Below are 19,297 nucleotides of genomic sequence, written 5' to 3'. Positions count from 1 at the left end.
GATTGAGGCTGTAGACTGTAGATTGAGACTGTAGACTGTAGATTGAGACTGTAGACTGTAGATTGAGGCTGTGGACTGTAGATTGAGGCTGTAGACTGTAGATTGTAGATTGAGGCTGTAGATTGTAGATTGAGGCTGTGGACTGTAGATTGAGGCTGTAGACTGTAGATTGAGGCTGTAGACTGTAGATTGAGGCTGTAGATTGTAGATTGAGGCTGTAGACTGTAGATTGAGGCTGTAGATTGTAGATTGAGGCTGTAGATTGTAGATTGAGGCTGTAGACTGTAGATTGAGGCTGTAGACTGTAGATTGAGGCTGTAGATTGTAGACTGAGACTGTAGATTGAGGCAGTGGACTTGTAGATTGAGACTGTAGATTGAGGCAGTGGACTGTAGATTGAGACTGTAGACTGTAGATTGAGGCTGTAGACTGTAGATTGAGGCTGTAGACTGTAGATTGAGGCTGTAGATTGAGGCTGTAGATTGTAGATTGAGGCTGTAGACTGTAGATTGAGGCTGTAGACTGTAGATTAAGGCTGTAGACTGTAGATTGAGGCTGTAGATTGTAGATTGAGGCTGTAGACTGTAGATTGACACAGTGGACTGTAGATTGAGACTGTGGACTGTAGTTTGAGGCTGTGGGCTGTAGATTGAGGCTGTAGATTGTAGATTGAGGCTGTAGACTTTAGATTGAGGCAGTGGACTGTAGATTGAGGCTGTAGACTAGATTGAGGCTGTAGACTGTAGATTGAGGCTGTAGATTGTAGATTGAGACTGTAGATTGAGGCTGTAGACTGTAGATTGAGACTGTAGACTGTAGATTGAGGCTGTAGATTGTAGATTGAGACTGTAGATTGTAGATTGAGACTGTAGATTGTAGATTGAGGCTGTAGACTGTAGATTGAGACTGTAGACTGTAGATTGAGGCTGTAGATTGTAGATTGAGGCTGTAGATTGTAGATTGAGACTGTAGACTGTAGATTGAGGCTGTAGATTGTAGATTGAGGCTGTAGACTGTAGATTGAGGCAGTGGACTGTAGATTGAGACTGTAGACTGTAGATTGAGGCTGTAGATTGTAGATTGAGGCAGTGGACTGTAGATTGAGACTGTAGACTGTAGATTGAGGCTGTAGATTGTAGATTGAGGCTGTAGATTGTAGATTGAGGCTGTAGACTGTAGATTGAGACTGTAGACTGTAGATTGAGGCTGTAGATTGTAGATTGAGACTGTAGATTGTAGATTGAGACTGTAGACTGTAGATTGAGGCTGTAGATTGTAGATTGAGACTGTAGACTGTAGATTGAGACTGTAGACTGTAGATTGAGGCTGTAGACTGTAGATTGAGGCAGTGGACTGTAGATTAATTATGTGGATTGTATATTGAAGCTGTAGATTATAGATCAAAGGTGTAGACAGAGGTTGCGCTAGAAAAAAATCTTTATCCATCACTTTTACGGTCCGAGTTTATATTCAACACTGCCGCTTGTTCGCGAGGTTTCGCGTGTTTGTGCACATGACAATTTTCTCGCTCTGCTTCAATCCCACTGGACGAATTTGAGAGTGAAATTACTGCATATAATGTTAAAAGGACAAGCACATCAGCAGCTCATGTTGCAGCTCATCAGTATTTGTTCAGAAAGACAACTGAGCATATTTATCCAAAAGCCTAAACGATACACTTACATTTTATTTCATTGATATATTACTTAACAGCTCTTGTTTATTTAATATTGTGTAAAACAACTTTGTAACATGATTTAAATATAATTGGACTTCATTAAATTATTTTAAATATAGAACTTATTTTCGCTATAAAACACTGAGTATCTGTAAATAAAAGTTAAGCCACTGACCGACAGTGTAAATAGCCTGTTGTTCTTAGGTGTTTTTGTTTTGTTCACCTTTTGCATATGATCAGCGAACATTAACTATTATTATAAAACCTGGCTAGGTAAATGTAAAGTTCAGCAAATTGCTTCTTCACTGTGGTTTTTTGCTGGATTAGCTGATAGTTTCACTGTACTGCTGTCTATCGTTTCGGAGAAGAGTGCAACTGTCATGCTCATCAGGTATAAATGCCACGAGCCACCGAGAGCTGCACACGCAAGATGTGCTGCGGTGCCAGGCTAAAGTACAAACAAGGCTTAAAGTTTCGGCCATGGTCTATTTTTATCCGTCAAACATTTTTTAATTTAAGTAGTAGCGCTACATTCAGGGGCATAGCATCCATTGGCTAACATGAAAGCATATTTATGATACATTTCTATAAACCTCGAGGACGGTAAATCTGAAGTTCTAAGATGAAATTTCTACCGGTCAAGGAACTGTTGCGCTAAAACAAGATTTTTAAACGTGTGGCTTTGAAAGGAAATAACCGCCCTCTCGAATAATTTTAAAAAGCACATATACATGCACAAGACTTCAGGAAACTTCAGTATGCTTGATATCAACGTAAAGTAACACTGATGAGAAGTAGGGCTGCAATTAAAAATTATTTTGATAATCAATTAATCTAACGATTATTGTAACGGTTCATCTATTCGCCGATTATTGCAAGGATTAATCATTAGCTCTTAACCGATTATTCAGCTTGTGCCTCGTCTTAAAAGGTTGTAAGCACGTGCTTACTAACAATAAATTTAACTTTTAAAAATAATTCACGGAATAAAAGGGAAAAAATACTTTTTATTAAGATTAATTTAGTAAAGAAATTCACTGCAAGTCCTATTCTTATCATGTTTTTGTCTTGTTTTCCATCTAAAGATTCTTAAATCTGCATTTACTTGAGAAGAAAAATATAAGATATTTAGATTTGCTTTAAGAGAATGTATCTTAAATGTAAGTGTATTTTTACCTTGGTTATACCTACATTTACCTAAATACAAAATATACTAATATTCAAGATCTATTCTCTAAAAGCAAGTCTAAATATCTTATATGCTGCTTGTCAGGTGAATGCATCTTTTTTAAAGGATTTTTAGATATTTATATTGGAAAACAAGCCAAAACAAAACAAATCAAAACATATTTTTTTGCAGTGTATTATGGGGTGAAGACTTCCTCTCACACCTTTCTGTTCACTTCAATCCATATTTAACTCACAAAAAACAAACTCTCTTATTAATAAAGCTGCATTTTGCCAATTTTCTTCACAATAAGAAATGCACAGTGACATATATTATGATTCAATAAGTCGCGAGCAATCACGTTATAATCTAGCTGCATTAAACTCGAGGGACGAGTGCAGCCGGGTGCAGTTTCAATCTCTTCCCCTTAGATCGGGACATTCATGCAACTCATAGAAGAGGCGCTGAGGCCAGTTTCAGAGTTTGTAGTTATTTACATGATCTGCTTCCGTATCATTTAAACTTTAATAAAGCTATAATGCATTAAATATAACTGCATTAAAGATGTAACGTCAGGTGTTTCCTTTAAAGATGCTCGACACGCAAGTTTTGCTTTAGCGGAGCGCCAGTTCCAGCTTCACTTATTCCACAATGAGAGTGCTTCTTTATTTACTTATTTTTATTGTTGACATTTTCAATTACTTCGACTAATCATATCTGAAGCTCATTAAAACTGGTACTACACAAAAATAATGGAGAAAAATGCAAGTATAATTGGCAGAAATGGCAGAATTATTTGCGCACTTTTTGGTTCTTATACAGTTGAAGTCATAAGTTTACATACACTTATGTTGAAGTCATTAAAAAAAAAATTTACATTAGAAAAATATAGTTTGGCAAGACGTTTAGGACATCTACTTTGTGCATGACATGAGTAATTTTTTCATCAATTGTTTACAGACCGATTGTTTCACTTTTAATTGACAATTCCAGTGGGTCAGAAGTTTACATACACTAAGTGAACTGTGCCTTTACGCAGCTTGGAAAATGTCAACCCTTTAGGCAATTAGCCAATTAGCTTCTGATAAGCTTATTGGTGTCAATTGAATGTGTACCTGTAGATGTATTTTAAGGCCTACATTCAAACCCAGTGCCTCTTTGCTTGACATCATGGGAAAATCAAAAGAAATCAGCCAAGATCAGCCTTGTGGACCTCCACAAGTTCATCCTGAGTAGCAATTTCCAAATGCCTGAAGGTGCCACGTTAATCTGTACAAACAATAGTACACAAGTATAAACACCTTGTGACCACACAGCCATCATACCGCTCAGGAAGGAGACTCATTCTGTCTCCTAGAGATTAATATAATTTGTGCGAAAAGTGCAAATCAATCCCAGAACAACAGCAAAGGACCTTGTGAAGATGCTGGAGGAAACAGGTAGACGAGTATCTATATCCACAGTAAAACAAGTCCTATATCGACATAACCTGAAAGGCTGCTCAGCAAGGAAGAAGCCACTGCTCCAAAACTACCATAAAAAAGCCAGACTACAGTTTGCAAGTGCACATGGGAACAAAGATCTTACTTTCTGGAGAAATCTCCTCTGGTCTGATGTAAGAAAAAGTTTACTGTTTATGTTTGGAGGAAAATGGATGAGGCTTGCAAGCCAAAGAACACCGTCCCAACCGTGAAGCATGGGGGTGCAACATCATGTTGTGGGGGTGCTTTGCTGCAGGAGGGACTGGTGCACATCACTCAATAGATGTCATCATGAGAAGGGAAATTTATGTGATATATTGAAGCAACGTCCCAAGACATCAGCCAGGAAGTTAAAGCTTGGTCGCAAATGGGTCTTCCAAATGGACAGTGACCCCAAGCATACCTCCAAAGTTGTGGCAGAATGGCTTAAGGACAACAAAGTCAAAGTATTGGAGCGGGCATCACAAAGTCCTGACCTCAATCCGATTTGTGGGCAGAACTGGAAAAGCATGTGTGAGCAAGGAGCCCTACAAACCTGTTTCAGTTCTGTCTGGAGGAATGGGACAAAATTCCAGCAACTTATTGTGAGAAGCTTGTGGAAGGATACCCAAAACATTTGACCCAAGTTAAACAATTTGAAGGCAATGCTCCCAAATAATGTTACCAATTACTAATAAAGTGTATGTGTCTGACCCACTGGGAATGTGATGAAAGAAATAAAAGCTTAAATAAATAATTCTCTCTATTATTATTCCAAAATTTCACATTCTTAGAATAAAGTAGTGATCCTAACTGACCGGTTTTGTGCTGTATTAAACTGGCGTAAGGATTGATGTATGCAGTTATGAAATCAGAGACACTCCCATAGAAATCAGAACAGATATGTTTAAAATAGACGCACATTATGATGAAATGGCGAAATGTCTGCTCTGTTCTCTTGATATCGGATCGCCAAAATGCATCTTTAGTAGGTAAAAGGCAATAGCTAATAAACAGGGCACTTGCGCACACACACACACACACACACACACACACACACACACACAGGAGTGAAGTCAGAATTTATGCACTAGATTAAAATTGTTTTCTCATTTCTTTTTAACATTAAATCGAGGTGGAAGATAAATAATTTGTAAATAATTTGTAAATAATTTGTAAATAATTTGAAATTGAGATCATAAATGAGAATGAGATTGTGAATTGTGGTTGAGAGATCAAAATGAGTCTGTAATGGAACTGAGCCTGTAAATTGTCCCAATGAGTTTCAAAGCATAATGATGCACACAGGGCATTCAGAAAGTATTCAGACCCCTTTTCACATATTGTTATGTTGCAGCCGAAAAATGTTGTAAATTATTGTATTTGTTTTCATATCAATCTACTGTACACTCCATACCCCATAATGGCAAAGCAAAACCCAGATTTTTGATAACTTTTAAAATATAGTATGATAAGTATTCAGACCCTTTGCTATGACACTTGAAATTTAGCTCAGGTGCATCCCAATTCTCTGGATCATCTTTGAGATGTTTCTACACTTTGATTGGAGTCCACCTGTGGCAAATTCAATTGATTGGACATGATTTGGAAAGTCACACACCTGTCTATATATGGTCTCACACAGGGATGTGCACATGTTTAGGGGCAGGGGCTCTAAAACCTTTAGAGGGGTTAGGGGGTGCACATACACCTCAGTTTCTTTTGTGCTATTGTGATTTTTAAATTTTTTTTTTTTTTTTTTTTGCCTTTTGTAACTTTTAAAGCTTAACTAAATGTATCAAAATATTATGTTTAATAGCCTAATTAGACATAAAACTCAATTAAATTATTTTGTATTCATAATTATTTTCAATAAATCCAAGAACTGTTTTGTAAGGTTCAAACACTGTAATTGAGTAATTTGCTTAATTTTTTATAACCTAGACTTACATGTGTCCACAGGTGTCCCGGTTGCTGGTCCTGGGCGGGGCGAGTGTGTGCCACCGTACTGAGGTGCTTAACAGTGCTCCGGTCCTGTGTGTGCAGTCTCACCTTGGGCACCTGGAGATGGCTGGTTTACTTCTGGAGTGTGGGGCGCCAGTGGATGGGCAGTCGGAGAACGGCATGACTTCCCTGTGCTACGCCTCAGCCGCTGGACACCTGCCACTAGTCACCTTACTCTGCAGAAAAGGGGCAAAAGTCAGTCCCTCTTTCGATACACTAAACAACCAATTCCGATTGTTTTTGACAGTGTAGTAAATGTATGGTGTATCTACATTGATTGTCATAGTAATGACTTTCCGGGTTCAATACAAGTTAACTCAATCAACGGCTTTTGAAGCATAATATTTATTACCACAAAAATACATTTTGACTTTCCCCTCATTTTCTTTAAAAAAAGTAAAAATATGGGTTCCATTGAGGCACTTACAATGTAAGTCAATGGGGGCAAATTTTTTTTACTTTTTAAATACTCACGGTTTCAAAAGTACAGCCACAAGACATCAACAATATGCATGCAAACATGATTTTAGTGTGATAAAATCACTTACTAACCTTTTCGGTGTAAAGTTAAAACCAATTTACAACTTTGTTGCTATGACGATGTAATGTCAACAAACCCTAAAATGACTGTAAACGTGGTGATTTAAACAACTTTACATCTCAAATAATGCCTGAGTTTTAATGTAAGTGCTTTTATAAAATTATGAGCTTCACATTTCTGTGTTTAAACCCTCTAAAATGTTCCACATTTACTTCCATTGTAAGTGCCTCACTGTAACATCGATTTTTGCTTTTTTTAAAGAAAAGGAGCGACGAGTCAAAATACATTTTTGTGGTAATCCATATTGTGCCACAAATGCTGCCAGCTAAACTTAACTTGTATTGAACCCGGAATATTCCTTTAAATGTCAGCTCAATGTCAAAAGACCTAGGAGAGTAGCATTCATTGTGGAAATAGAGGACAGACTTAAATTTGCTCATGTCCATCATGACATGTCGCCTGCTGTACTACAGACTGAAATGGATTTTAAACCACATATGGATCGTAAACTCTTACTTGTGCCATTCGCTATGTACTAAATGGCGAGTGAGTGGTTTTGGACACAACAATTTCCAGTCTCCCATTCTCGCATATGGATGTGGTCAGATACCTAAACCTACTGTACACTCCATACCCCATAATGGCAAAGCAAAAACCAGATATAAATACATTATCTAATACCATATAAACAATATGCTTTATTTCCTGGCTAATATACCTCATTTACAGCCGACGGTATGTTTTGTGTTTCTCTCTATGTTTAGTAAGTAAACCTGTATGTGTGTGTTTGTGCATGTTAGGTGGATCATGCAGATAAGAGTGGTCAGTGTGCGCTGGTTCATGCTGCTCTTCGAGGTTACACTGAGATTGTGCAGTATCTGCTGGAGCAGCAGTGGAGTTCAGACCTGAAGAACACAGCACTGCAGCAGGCACTCATCGCAGCCTCCAGCATGGGACACACACAGGTACCAAACACACACTCACCGTGTCAGAAACGGGGGCTAAAAACGTATGTATTTCAATTTCTGCAGCCTGAAACTGAACTTTTGATCGGATTTTAGGATTGAATGCACAGATATAGGATGCTCCCTTGCTCCCTATTTAGTGAACGACTTAACCTCCAGTGTGCTGTCTATCTGCACTGGTCTCAGAACAGTTCGAAATGCAACTTATTTCATCTTAACTCCATGTAAATCTTCTGAAAGCAACAGTTTGCAGTTAATGAATAGAACCGTATTGTACCATGAGAACAAATTTAAATATAACAATTTATATTCAAATGTAGTGAAATGGCCCACAGATGTCTTAATGTTAACATGTTTTTTCAACTTTAGAGGGAATAAGGTCCCATTTTCCACATATGTGGACATCTTATTTATCAGAGCGCTGACGTGTGAAAAATGTATGGATTTTTTTAAAGCCACATATCAAACCAAAATAGAGACGCAACTCTTTACAACCAAACATGTTTTAATTTAAAATAACGTAGAGGAATTCACTTTTGTTTTTTTGTTTTTATTAATTAAGGGGCAATATTGTCTCCTGGAATTGATTTTCAGGGCCTTTTTTAATCTTACAGACGGGCATACGCATAGGATATTATAATGCAATAAGTACTCTGCTCGTTAGCATTTTAAATAATGTAAGACAGTCCTTATTTTAAATACTAATCAATACTCTCAACCATCATAGTAGATTCCTTCCGTTAAAATCTACATCAGGTGAGCTGCACGTTCAACAATATACTAGGGATTAATATGGGCACATACCATAGATTTACTATTTATAGTGAGAATTACTTTTTATAATTACTACAGACTAACCCTTAAAGAAACATGTAGCGATTTATATATATATATATAATATATTAGAGCTGTCGATTTAAGGCTTTAATTCAATGCAATTAATTTGATTAAAAATAACTTGTTAAAAAAATGAACACAATTAATCGCAATGGCCCCCGGACCATAATAAGGAAGATTCCTGAGAAATGCAAGCTTGTAGTACCACCTGTTTACTCCAGAGGGCAGTAAGTGAAACTTCAGCTGTATGAGCAACACACAGTTTATACAGTGAACAAAACAACATTCAGCTGAACAAAACAAACATCCGTTACATTCTTGCGTTCAAAACACTTGATGGAGCGCAAATTCGAACTAAGGGATCTCAAGATGTGTTTTAAGTATTAAACTGTATTTAACGTGACACAGTGACCTAAATATGTTTTGTTTACGATGGAACACACCCGAGACGCTACACATGCATGTCTGACCGTGCGTTCAGACCAGAGGCGGCGAGAGCATCAAAATTCGCTCTGGCTGCCCTGCCAACAACGCTATCAAGAAATTTTGGACACACAGACGTATTTGAAATAGGCGGCAACGTTCGTTGAGAATGCTTGGTTTTGTGAACTGTATTTAAAGGGGCCACAATACATCCAGACACGTCGACCGGTGTCTTTTTGATGACAAATCACAAGTAGCGTATATCCTCATGAAATATTGTTATTAATATTGTGTATTATATAATATTATATATTTAAAGATAACTATGTATAATTATATGTATGTATAATCATTATGTATTGAATTATTGTTATATGAGGGGCTTTCTCAGCAAATATTTGTATATGCGATTAATTAATCGGGACACCATGTAATTAATTTGATTACAAATTTTAATCGATTGACATCCCATATATATATATATATATATATATATACATCATTTTATTGATTTTTTTTAATTTTTATTATTAATCATTTTTCCCTTTCAGGACCTCTCCAAAAGGAGTTTTTGTCAGATTTATTTTACTTTGTTCAGCAACTTTGTCCCCTAAGTAAAGATATTGAAAACACACGTACATCTTGAATTATGATGATCTTTATTGTTTGCTTGTTTACAGGTGGTGAAAAAGATGCTGGTGCTGAATAATGATGATTTCTCAGTGCAGATAGATGGCCACGACACTTTATGGGGAGAAACAGGTAAATACACAACTTATAAACTTAACATGCCTCAATCTCTTTATTGTCATCTTACTCTTACAGTACAAGCCTTTTGATATGTGTGTTATTAATAAGAGATAACAGGCCTAGGATACATCTGTAAATGCAGTATCAACTTTGTCATGTGACATTTGTGTATCTTCTCAGCTCTAACTGCTGCTGCGGGACGGGGCAAACTAGAGGGGTGTGTCTTCTTGCTGGATCAGGGAGCCAATGTAACGCAGCCTAACCGCAGAGGTGTCGCCCCCATCTTCAATGCAGTGAGACATGGACACACGCAGGTAAGACGATTGTTGACTCAATCAATCTCTGTCTCAAACAAGTGCTCTCACAAACAGAAAACAGGTGTATCAAGGAGTGAATGTTGAATTATTCAGCTGCTGGTATATAAAGTCTTGAACTCATTTTCCTATTTTTCTGCACTCGCTTTTACAGATAGCAGAGTTGTTTCTGCAGCGTGGCGCAGACGTAAATTGTACTGATAAGCATGGACGTTCTCTACTGATGGTGGCTGCAAGCGAGGGACACCTGGGGACTGTTGACTTCCTGCTTTCACAGGGTCAGCCCACATGGCACAATACCCTTAACATTTACCCACCACTGCAGTAATATGCCAATGACCAGGCCGACATAGAATCTATTTCTGTTTAAAGCTCTGCAGATTTCCACAGGATTGGAACTCCTGTCATTTACTGTTTTACTCATTCTCTACCCCTTGCGACATCGTTTATTCTTGGGCTAATACAATGTTTTTTCCAATTCTATTATCTCTGCTCCAATGAATACATTTTACAATGCTTAAGTCTTTTAATATATTTTAGAGTTGGGGTACTGGAGTCCGAGTCACGAGTCCAATTTGAATGGACTTGTCATGCATTTTTACTCGCCTTGACTCGGACTCGAGCCTTTCGGACTTGGGATGTTTTTCCGAGTCCATGGCATTTGTGACGTCCGGCCGCGATTTCAAAATTGCCTCTAAATGTCCAGGATTTGGCTTTATCTTCATAACAATGTGCTCTCTTTGATACTGCGCATCAGTTTTCATGCGTATATGTCCTTACGTTGTGATTATTCTGGCTGAGAGCGGCAGCTCGCACTCTTTCAAAGTACTTTTTAACTCTCTCTTCCACGCCTGTGCTGTATGTGTTAGCGGGAAAGAGATCGCCATTCGCCAGACGTGCTCTGCCGCTCTCATCCAGAAATATCAATAACGTAAGTAAACTTTAAAAAGTATGTTTCCAAACTCTGCAAATTATTAATTAGAACATGTTTTTCAGACTCACACTTACTACGCAGTCATGACTATATCTAGACAAAATCGAATTTACGTATCAGCGAGGGACATTTAAATGAATATGATGTACAACTCAGTCCATCACATATTTGTAGCGCATGCTCTGTGTGTTACCTGTAAAGATGCACTTGCGTTTCAATGGCAAAAGAGTCAGAAAATACAATGAAGAACACAATTGAGGGGAGAAGTCCCTATTCACCTATTATCCATACTAAATATAACGTGAAAAGAACGAAACGTCAGCCCAAGGTGAGTTTGATCTTGACTTTAGGGAAGTAGGCTTCACCTGGACACAGCAGGAGGACTGAAAAGTGTGAAGTGTAGTACTGTTATATACAGATTATTTTAATGGTATCTGATCTTTTCTGTTTTGTATTTCATTTTATGGGCATTATTAATTGTTTTAATATTACCATTTATTAAGTGTATTAAACACATTAAATGTATTTAATTCATTACATTAAATGTGTTTCACCCATAATTTTAGATCAAACTAAACTAAACTGAATGGACAAATTGAAAATTAAGTAAAGCACATGTCTGTTAATCAGAAGGTTGGTGGTTCGAACCCCACAACGGCCACCATTGTGTCCTTGAGCAAGGCACTTAACTCCAGGTTGCTCCAGGGGGATTGTCCCTGTAATAAGGGCTCTGTAAGTCGCTTTTGGATAAAAGCATCTGCCAAATGCATAAATGTAAATGTCGTCAGACCGCAATAGAAGTTCAACAAATTCAAATTAATGTATATATTTCCTACATGTTCATTGCCACCATGGTTGGGTGGCTTTTTAAATGTACACTCACTGAGCACTTAATTAGGAACACTATGGTCCTAGTAAAGTGCCCAACTTGGTCTTCTGCTGTTGTAGCCCTTCCACCTCATGTTTCGACATGCATTCAGAGATGCTATTCTTCTCAACACAATTGTACAGAGCGGTTATCTGAGTAACCGTAGATTTTGGCAGTTCAAACCAGTCTGGCCATTCTCTGATGACCTCTCTCATCAACAAGGCATTTCCATCCACAGAACTGCCCCTCACTGGATTTTTTTTGTTTTTGGCACCATTCGGAGTAAATTCTAGAGACTGTTGTGTGTGAAAATCCCAGAAATACTCAAACCAGCCCATCTGGCACCAACAATCATAACATGATCCAAATCACTGAACATTATGTGAACATTAACTGAACTCCTGACCCGTATCTGCATGATTTTATACACTGCACTGCTGCCACACGATTGGCTGATTAGATAATGGCATGAATAAGCAGGTGTACCGGTGTACCTAATAATGTGCTTGGTGAGTGAATTTCTAGACTCGAGGCAGGTCTCCTAAGCAACCAAATTGGCCCGGTTGCTAGGGAGGGTAGATTCACATGGTGTAACCTCCTCGTGGTTGCGATTAGTGGTTCTCGCTCTCAATGGGGCACGTAGCCACAAGACATAAAGGATATGCGTTTAAATCAACATTATGCCACAAATGCTGTTGATTGAGCTTAACTTAGATTGAACCCGGAATATTCCTTTAAGTGAAAGTCAATGTGGCAGGGCGGAGGACGGGGCCGGGTCGTGATTCCGCACACCCGGCCCCTAATCAGGCTAATTAGCCCTCGAGCGGGATAAAGGCTGACCGAAGATGGCAGTGCGACAGTCAGTAACTGTAATCTGATTACAAGAATTTAAAGTGTAATGTGATACACTACATTGAAATGAGATTACACCCAACACTGTTTATCCCCATACATAGAAAATGTAAAAAGAGTCAACAGATTCCACCTGGGTCTTGCTGAACAGTTTGTCAAATGGGTGAATAGTGTTTGGTTGTTTTTGCAGGAGCTTGTGTGACAGCTGTGGATAAAGAAGGTTTGACTCCACTGGGGTGGGCATGTTTGAAAGGCCAGAAGAAAGTGGTGGAGTTTCTGGTGGAGAGAGGGGCTCAGGTCGACCACACAGATAAGCACGGACGAACCCCACTGGATCTGGCTTCGTTTTACGGAGACGCTGACATCGTAAGCTGAGATAACCTCTCTCAAACACACTGGACTTCTGTGTATCCAACATGTGGATGCTTGGATGCAACATAATCCTGTGGTCTGTATTCAGGTGCATTACCTGGTGGAGTGCGGGGCGGCGATGGAACACATAGACTACAGTGGCATGAGGCCTCTGGACCGGGCCATCGGGAGCAGAAACACCTCAGTCGTGGTCACTCTGCTGAAGAAAGGGGCTAAATTGGGTGAGTCTCACCTCAGAACATTGTGACATACATATTCTTTATACATCTCCTGGGTTTCGTGCCATCCTCCAGAATCTAGATCTCCAGAGTCAGGTTCTCAGGAGGGGCTCGTCCAGTCTAAATCTAGAATGTGGCCATGAGTTCCATTTGTTCTCCCCTTTTCTTGGAGAGTGAAAGCATATTTGAAACCAGGCCATATTCACAGCTCAGAGCCACGCACGACTGTTAGCGCAGAGTTAAGTAGGACGCTGATGATGTATGGGACTGTCATTCACACTCTGCGTCAGGGCAAAGACTTTTATAGGAAAGTTCAATCAGCTTTGTACCCAAAGTCGCTGAGTGCAAACCATAGAAGAACAATCCCCTTCCAGTTTAAAAACATCTAATTACATCTGAAACGGCTACTGTCTCTGCCAGTCTGAGGTTGTTGATGGCAATGACTCTGCTAGACATTTAGTAGACGCATTTTATTGACGTTGTGGTGTGATTGGTCTTTTCTGCATGCTAGCAATGGTTTAGAAAAGGCCAGGGTGGATTGGAGAGAAAAATCTCATGCTGTTGTTCAAGGTCCATAACCACTGAAAAATAACCTCACAGACCCATGGTTCAAATTGACATTTGTTGAGATATCCAGTTAGCCACTGGAAAGGAGCAATATCAAGGGTAGAATCTTTTTTGCTTGCTCATTTTCCTTCGCTACACAAATAATATTGCAGGCCAAGCAAAAAGACCTAGTTTCCATTTTTAGATGCCAAGGTCTCATCCAAACCATCTCAAGAAGATTGCTGTTTTAAAGTCTGCCAATCAATGCTTTTTCCATTTGTTACTGCAGTTCTCTTAAAGGGATAGCTCTAGTCCATCTGACTCCAGTGTTTAAATTCATGTCTTCTGAAGCATTATGATAGGTGTGTGTGAGAAACAGAACAATATTTTAGTCCTTTTTTTTACTCTAAATCTCCATTTCCACTTTCACATCTGAAAGTTTAGATTAACCCTCTGGGGTCTGAGGGTGTTTTGGGCCCTGGAGAAGTTTTGACATGCCTTGACATTTGTGCTTTTTTAAATTTCTTTAATAACATATTAATGGCTAAAGTCTGATAACACTATTCAGCACAAACTGGGCTACAATAATATGTGAGCAACATGTGTGTACAGGTTTGTATTTTTGAGAAAATAAGTAGTAGTTTTAAGTAATTGAAATAAGGCCATATAACACATACTAAACATTTGTCCACAAGACTTTTGAGAACTGGATCCTATAGCCTAGAGTTTTTGCTACAAAATTATGTGAAAATCATCCTGATCACTCATTCATACAAAACAATATAGTAATTTAACTTTTGTAAGACACTTTTAGTGTTAGAAAGGTCATATGCAAGGAGGCGTGAACTATCATGAATATGGATTGTAATTCACACCCGAGGAGACAAAGACCCCTCCCCTCGGCCTATCAATGAGGGATAGAGAATGAATGAGAGGAGACTTAATGATCCAAATCAAGTTTTAAGTTAAAAGAAGTAATCTGACTATACATTTTCTTTACATAAAGACTTTACTTAATTTTAGACATACACTACCGGTAAAAAGTTTTAGGAGAAGTCTCTTCTGCTCACCAAGACTGCATTTATTTGATCCAAAATACAGTAAAAACAGTTGTGTGAACTCATTTTACAATTTAAAAGAACAGTTTTCATCAAAGCTGCATTTTCAGCATCATTACTGCAGTCTTCAGTGTCACATGATCCTTCAGAAATCATTATAAGATGCTGATTTTCTAATATGGGTATTTTTATAGTGCATTTTACTCATTTAACCTGAACAGATATTTGCAAGCACAAGCATTGATGATAATGAGGCAGCATAAACACTAGATAAAATATATTCTTAACATTCATATTATTTTTATATCATATTACATATCATATTAATATTATACAGCATACAATTTAAATACCTGCTTTAGCCAAAACAACATTTACATGTAACTAAAACTTGCTTATTAGGACATTTTTCAAATGTCAATACTCTGAATCCTGGCTGGCAAATCTGGAAACAGTCCCACTAGTAAAATATGTACATGTTTATATACAGTGTGTACGGAAAGTATTCAGACTCTCTTAAATTTTTCACTCTTTGTTATTATTGGGTCTGTGAAAAACTTGTTGCATCTTTCCCAAAAAGACTCATGGCTGTATTAGATCAAAAGGGTGCTTCTACTAAATACTGAACAAAGGGTCTGAATACTTAGGACCATGTGATATTTCAGTTTTTCTTTTTTAATAAATGTGCAAAAATGTCAACAATTCTGTGTTTTTCTGTCAATATGGGGTGCTGTGTGTACAATAATGAGGAAAAAAAATGAACTTAAATGATTTTAGCAAATGGCTGCAATATGACAAAGAGTGAAAAATTTAAGGGGGTCTGAATACTTTCCGTACCCACTGTAAAATAGCATGTCAACTAAAGAAAACTAAATGACTTACTCATCCGAAATTGTATCCTCGGCTGGATCAAGTCTCTCTTCAAAATACAAACGTTCATCGGAGTCCCGCTCTTCTTCTGAGGAAAATGTTAACTCTTCCTTACTATCCAGGAGTTTCCTCACCTGTGTATCATTACAAACGCGCAGTAAAGTGAATTAATTTTGTTTACATCAAACCTTACTGTCGGGGGCATTTACCATTTGCCTTGAGCGTCTCAGCACATTAGCGTATGAATAGCGTGCTCTGCTGGTTGGGGGGATCACATTAGAGATAAATGAGCTGAGCCAGGAAAACCGTACATCAATTGCACTCCAGTCGGTCGGCCAAGAGCTCCTCCTCCCACTGTGGTCAGTGGCCGTACCTACGCTCTCAGGCGGCCCCCCGGCGAATGGCCGTGGCTGCTCCGTTGGGGTGGATGGTTGTGACGAGGACTCTACTACGGTGCATCCCTCCTCCTTCCCGGGTTTTGACACCAGTGTAAAGGAGTTAATGGACAGGAGGAAACGAGAACCGGCTTGACAATATAAATAATATTTAATTGTAAACTCAATCAAAAAGACAAACACACAAAGGTGTCGGACAGCTGTCCGTAATCTCTCTCTCTGTCGAACTGCCATCTTCGGTCGGCCCTTATCCCTCTCGAGGGCTAATTAGCTTGATTAGGGGCCGGGTGTGTGGAATCACGACCCAACCCCGCCCTCCGCCCTGCCACAGTTTTCAAGTAGAAGTATTGCACATTTTAATTAGGCTGTAATCATTTATAATATAAATTAAGTCACTTAAGGCTATGCTATATTATAGACCTTGTGCGTATGCTGTTATGAATTGTGCTATATGGTGATTACCTTATAGTTTAAATTTATTTATATACAAAGTCAATCTCGGTTCTTCCTGATTTATTTTTCTTGCATATATTCTTTATCTCTTTTTCTCTGTTTTCCCTTTCTTTCTCTACTGCGGTCTCTAAATCACTGCCAAAGGCTGCAGAACATCTCCTTATGAGCGATCAGGTACATTCTTTAGGAAATCCATACTCTGGGTGAGTCTGTTGGGCAGGATCGTCTGTCAGAACTGATGTCCCTCTTTCTCTCTTGTAGGTAACGCTGCCTGGGCCATGGCCACCTCCAAACCTGACATCCTCATTATACTTCTGCAGAGACTCATGGAGGAAGGAAACCTGCTTTATAAGGTCAGCCACTGCAAAGAGTTTGTGTTCAGTAAATAGCTTTAGTGTAGGTTTTTATTTAGAGAATAAATGTAATATCTGTACTGTATGGAATTCTATGAAACCATAGAGACATTAATCCAACCATGGTAGGAGCCATTTATCAAGGCTTGCACTTATATTGAAAATTTTACAATGATGATGTCCTGGGTCATGGTAAGTCATGGAAATGGCTGTAGTGAATATAATTTCTTTGATATGCTGAGCTCTAACATGTTTCATTGACTAGAAATGACTCTAAGTCATTAGCAAACAGGTGTTGGAACCTTGATCCATGGTTTTACCCATCTTAACTATGGTCTTACTACAACTATGCTTAAAATGCAAGAACTATGATTCAATTTTCATCTGAGAGCTCTTTCTCTCATACTCATTTCTTTGTCCTCTCCATCTATCTCTTTCTCAGAAAGGAAAGATGAAGGAAGCAGCTCAGAGGTATCAGTATGCACTCAGGAAGTTTCCGAGGGAAGGTTTCGGGGAAGACCTGAAGGCATTTAGGGAGCTCCGAGTTTCCCTGTATCTCAACATGTCCCGCTGCCGCCGCAAAACCAACGTACGTTACATAAATAGACACACAACTTCAGTAGACAGAGGTCAAAGGGTTCTTAGCAACAGAAAGGTACATGACATGTTACTCTGGACGCTTCTCTGAAAACCAAGACATTGTTCATTCTGCTCTTTCTGAATCTATATAAATATGAATCTGTATGAATTCTATTTGAATCAAAGGCCAAACGCAGGACATACTCGACTAAACACAGTGAGTTGTCACTCATCTTCTGAGTGCTTAATCCCATTCTCGGGATTGACCCCCGCAAATAAACAATCCCAAAACTTTGCAGTGTTTACGTAAAGTGCCAAAGTGCCTTAACAAATAGCATTCAGTAAATGAAATGGCTATAGGCACTTCATATAGGTCACATACACACTAGTCTTCTCCACCGTAATAACTCGAATTGTTGAGTTCAAAACAAGAGCCTCACATGCTGTTCATTCAAGTGTTTGGAGTGCAGTTAGGCAGCAGAATATGAGAGCCTGAGAGAGAGAGTGATAGAGTCACTGTGTTTCATGGTACGTGTTTCCTAATTACACAGCCATCCTGGAAATGTGATTTCTAATGGTTATTTTAATAGGATCTGCCACCATTAAACATTTAAAGGGCCTCATTACGGCTGGCAGTTGCAGCTCCTGATTGAAACTCTGACCTCCATCTCAATTGCAGAGTGTCTCCTGATTACAGATTCATGCGGGAGAGCAGAATGAAGGACAGGGTTAGAACGTGACCAAGTCAATCCAGCCCCTTGGTATGTGCAGATCTCTGCCAGGATGCAGTCTTGCTGCCATAATGGCACTCAACGCTCTCACGTGTCTAGATTAGACAGAGTCGAACTTGCTTTGGCCTCCTGTTTTCTTTCCTTACTTTTGCTCACTCTCTCTACTGTCTTGTCTTTCCTGTCGTTCTTGACAGGATTATGGCATGGCTGAGGAGTTTGCCACCAAGGCTCTTGAGCTCAAGCCCAAGTCCTATGAGGCATATTATGCCCGTGCCAGAGCCAAGAGGAGCAGCAGGTAGGAAACCTCCATGATTCAGTTTTAACAAAGATTGTGGACAGAACCGAGAGAAATTATATTTTTTATTCAGTATTGAAAGTATGGATAAGAAATGGTGCAATTAATATAAAAACAACTTGTGCTGTTGTGTGTGAAAGAAAATGTCTCTTGGATGAAAATTCCTAAGGAGCCCTATTTGCGCAGTTTGGTTAAAGGGACAGTTCACCCAAAACTGAAAATTCTCTCATCATTTACTCACCCTCATGCCATCCCAGATGTGTATGACTTTCTTTATTCTGCTGAACACAAAAGATTTTTAGAAGAATTTCAATGCAAGTGAATGGGTGCCAAAATTTTTAAGTTCCAAAAATCACATAAAGCAACATAAAAGTAATCCATACGACTCCAGTGGTTTAATCCATGTCTTCAGAAGCGATACGATACATGAGGGTGAGAAACATTTAAGTCCATTTTACTTTCATTCTCCTCCCTGCTCAGCCAATCTCCACTTTAACTTTCACATTTTTCTTCTTGTGTTTTTGGTGATTCGCATTCTTCATGCATATCGCCCCCTGCTGGGCAGTGAGAAGAATTTCTAGCAAAAAAGTACTTAAACATTGATCTGTTTCTCACCCACACCTTTCATATCAC

At 38.8% G+C, this 19,297-nt stretch overlaps 1 protein-coding gene across 5 annotated transcripts in view; it reads left to right on the top strand.

Annotated features, from left to right (window-relative positions):
• The window catches only part of LOC127654236 (protein TANC1-like), a 113,080-nt gene that overhangs the window by 91,415 nt on the left and 2,368 nt on the right, over window positions 1–19,297 (top strand). For 4 of the 5 annotated variants that reach the window (XM_052141332.1, XM_052141331.1, XM_052141336.1 and 1 more), the window contains 11 exons: window positions 6,269–6,505; window positions 7,652–7,816; window positions 9,757–9,838; window positions 10,007–10,140; window positions 10,295–10,418; window positions 12,985–13,160; window positions 13,255–13,387; window positions 16,851–16,880; window positions 16,968–17,059; window positions 17,502–17,648; window positions 18,564–18,664. In XM_052141332.1, the coding sequence (XP_051997292.1) occupies window positions 6,269–6,505; window positions 7,652–7,816; window positions 9,757–9,838; window positions 10,007–10,140; window positions 10,295–10,418; window positions 12,985–13,160; window positions 13,255–13,387; window positions 16,851–16,880; window positions 16,968–17,059; window positions 17,502–17,648; window positions 18,564–18,664 (1,421 nt within the window). The remainder of the gene's footprint in view (window positions 1–6,268; window positions 6,506–7,651; window positions 7,817–9,756; window positions 9,839–10,006; window positions 10,141–10,294; window positions 10,419–12,984; window positions 13,161–13,254; window positions 13,388–16,850; window positions 16,881–16,967; window positions 17,060–17,501; window positions 17,649–18,563; window positions 18,665–19,297) is intronic. The other variant, XM_052141334.1, reaches the window with a different exon arrangement.

Source organism: Xyrauchen texanus, chromosome 13, assembly GCF_025860055.1.
Source record: "Xyrauchen texanus isolate HMW12.3.18 chromosome 13, RBS_HiC_50CHRs, whole genome shotgun sequence".
In the NCBI taxonomy this organism is placed as follows: Eukaryota; Metazoa; Chordata; class Actinopteri; order Cypriniformes; family Catostomidae; genus Xyrauchen; species Xyrauchen texanus.
Note: the sequence above shows the minus strand (reverse complement) of the source record. Positions and strands in the feature narration are given on the sequence as shown.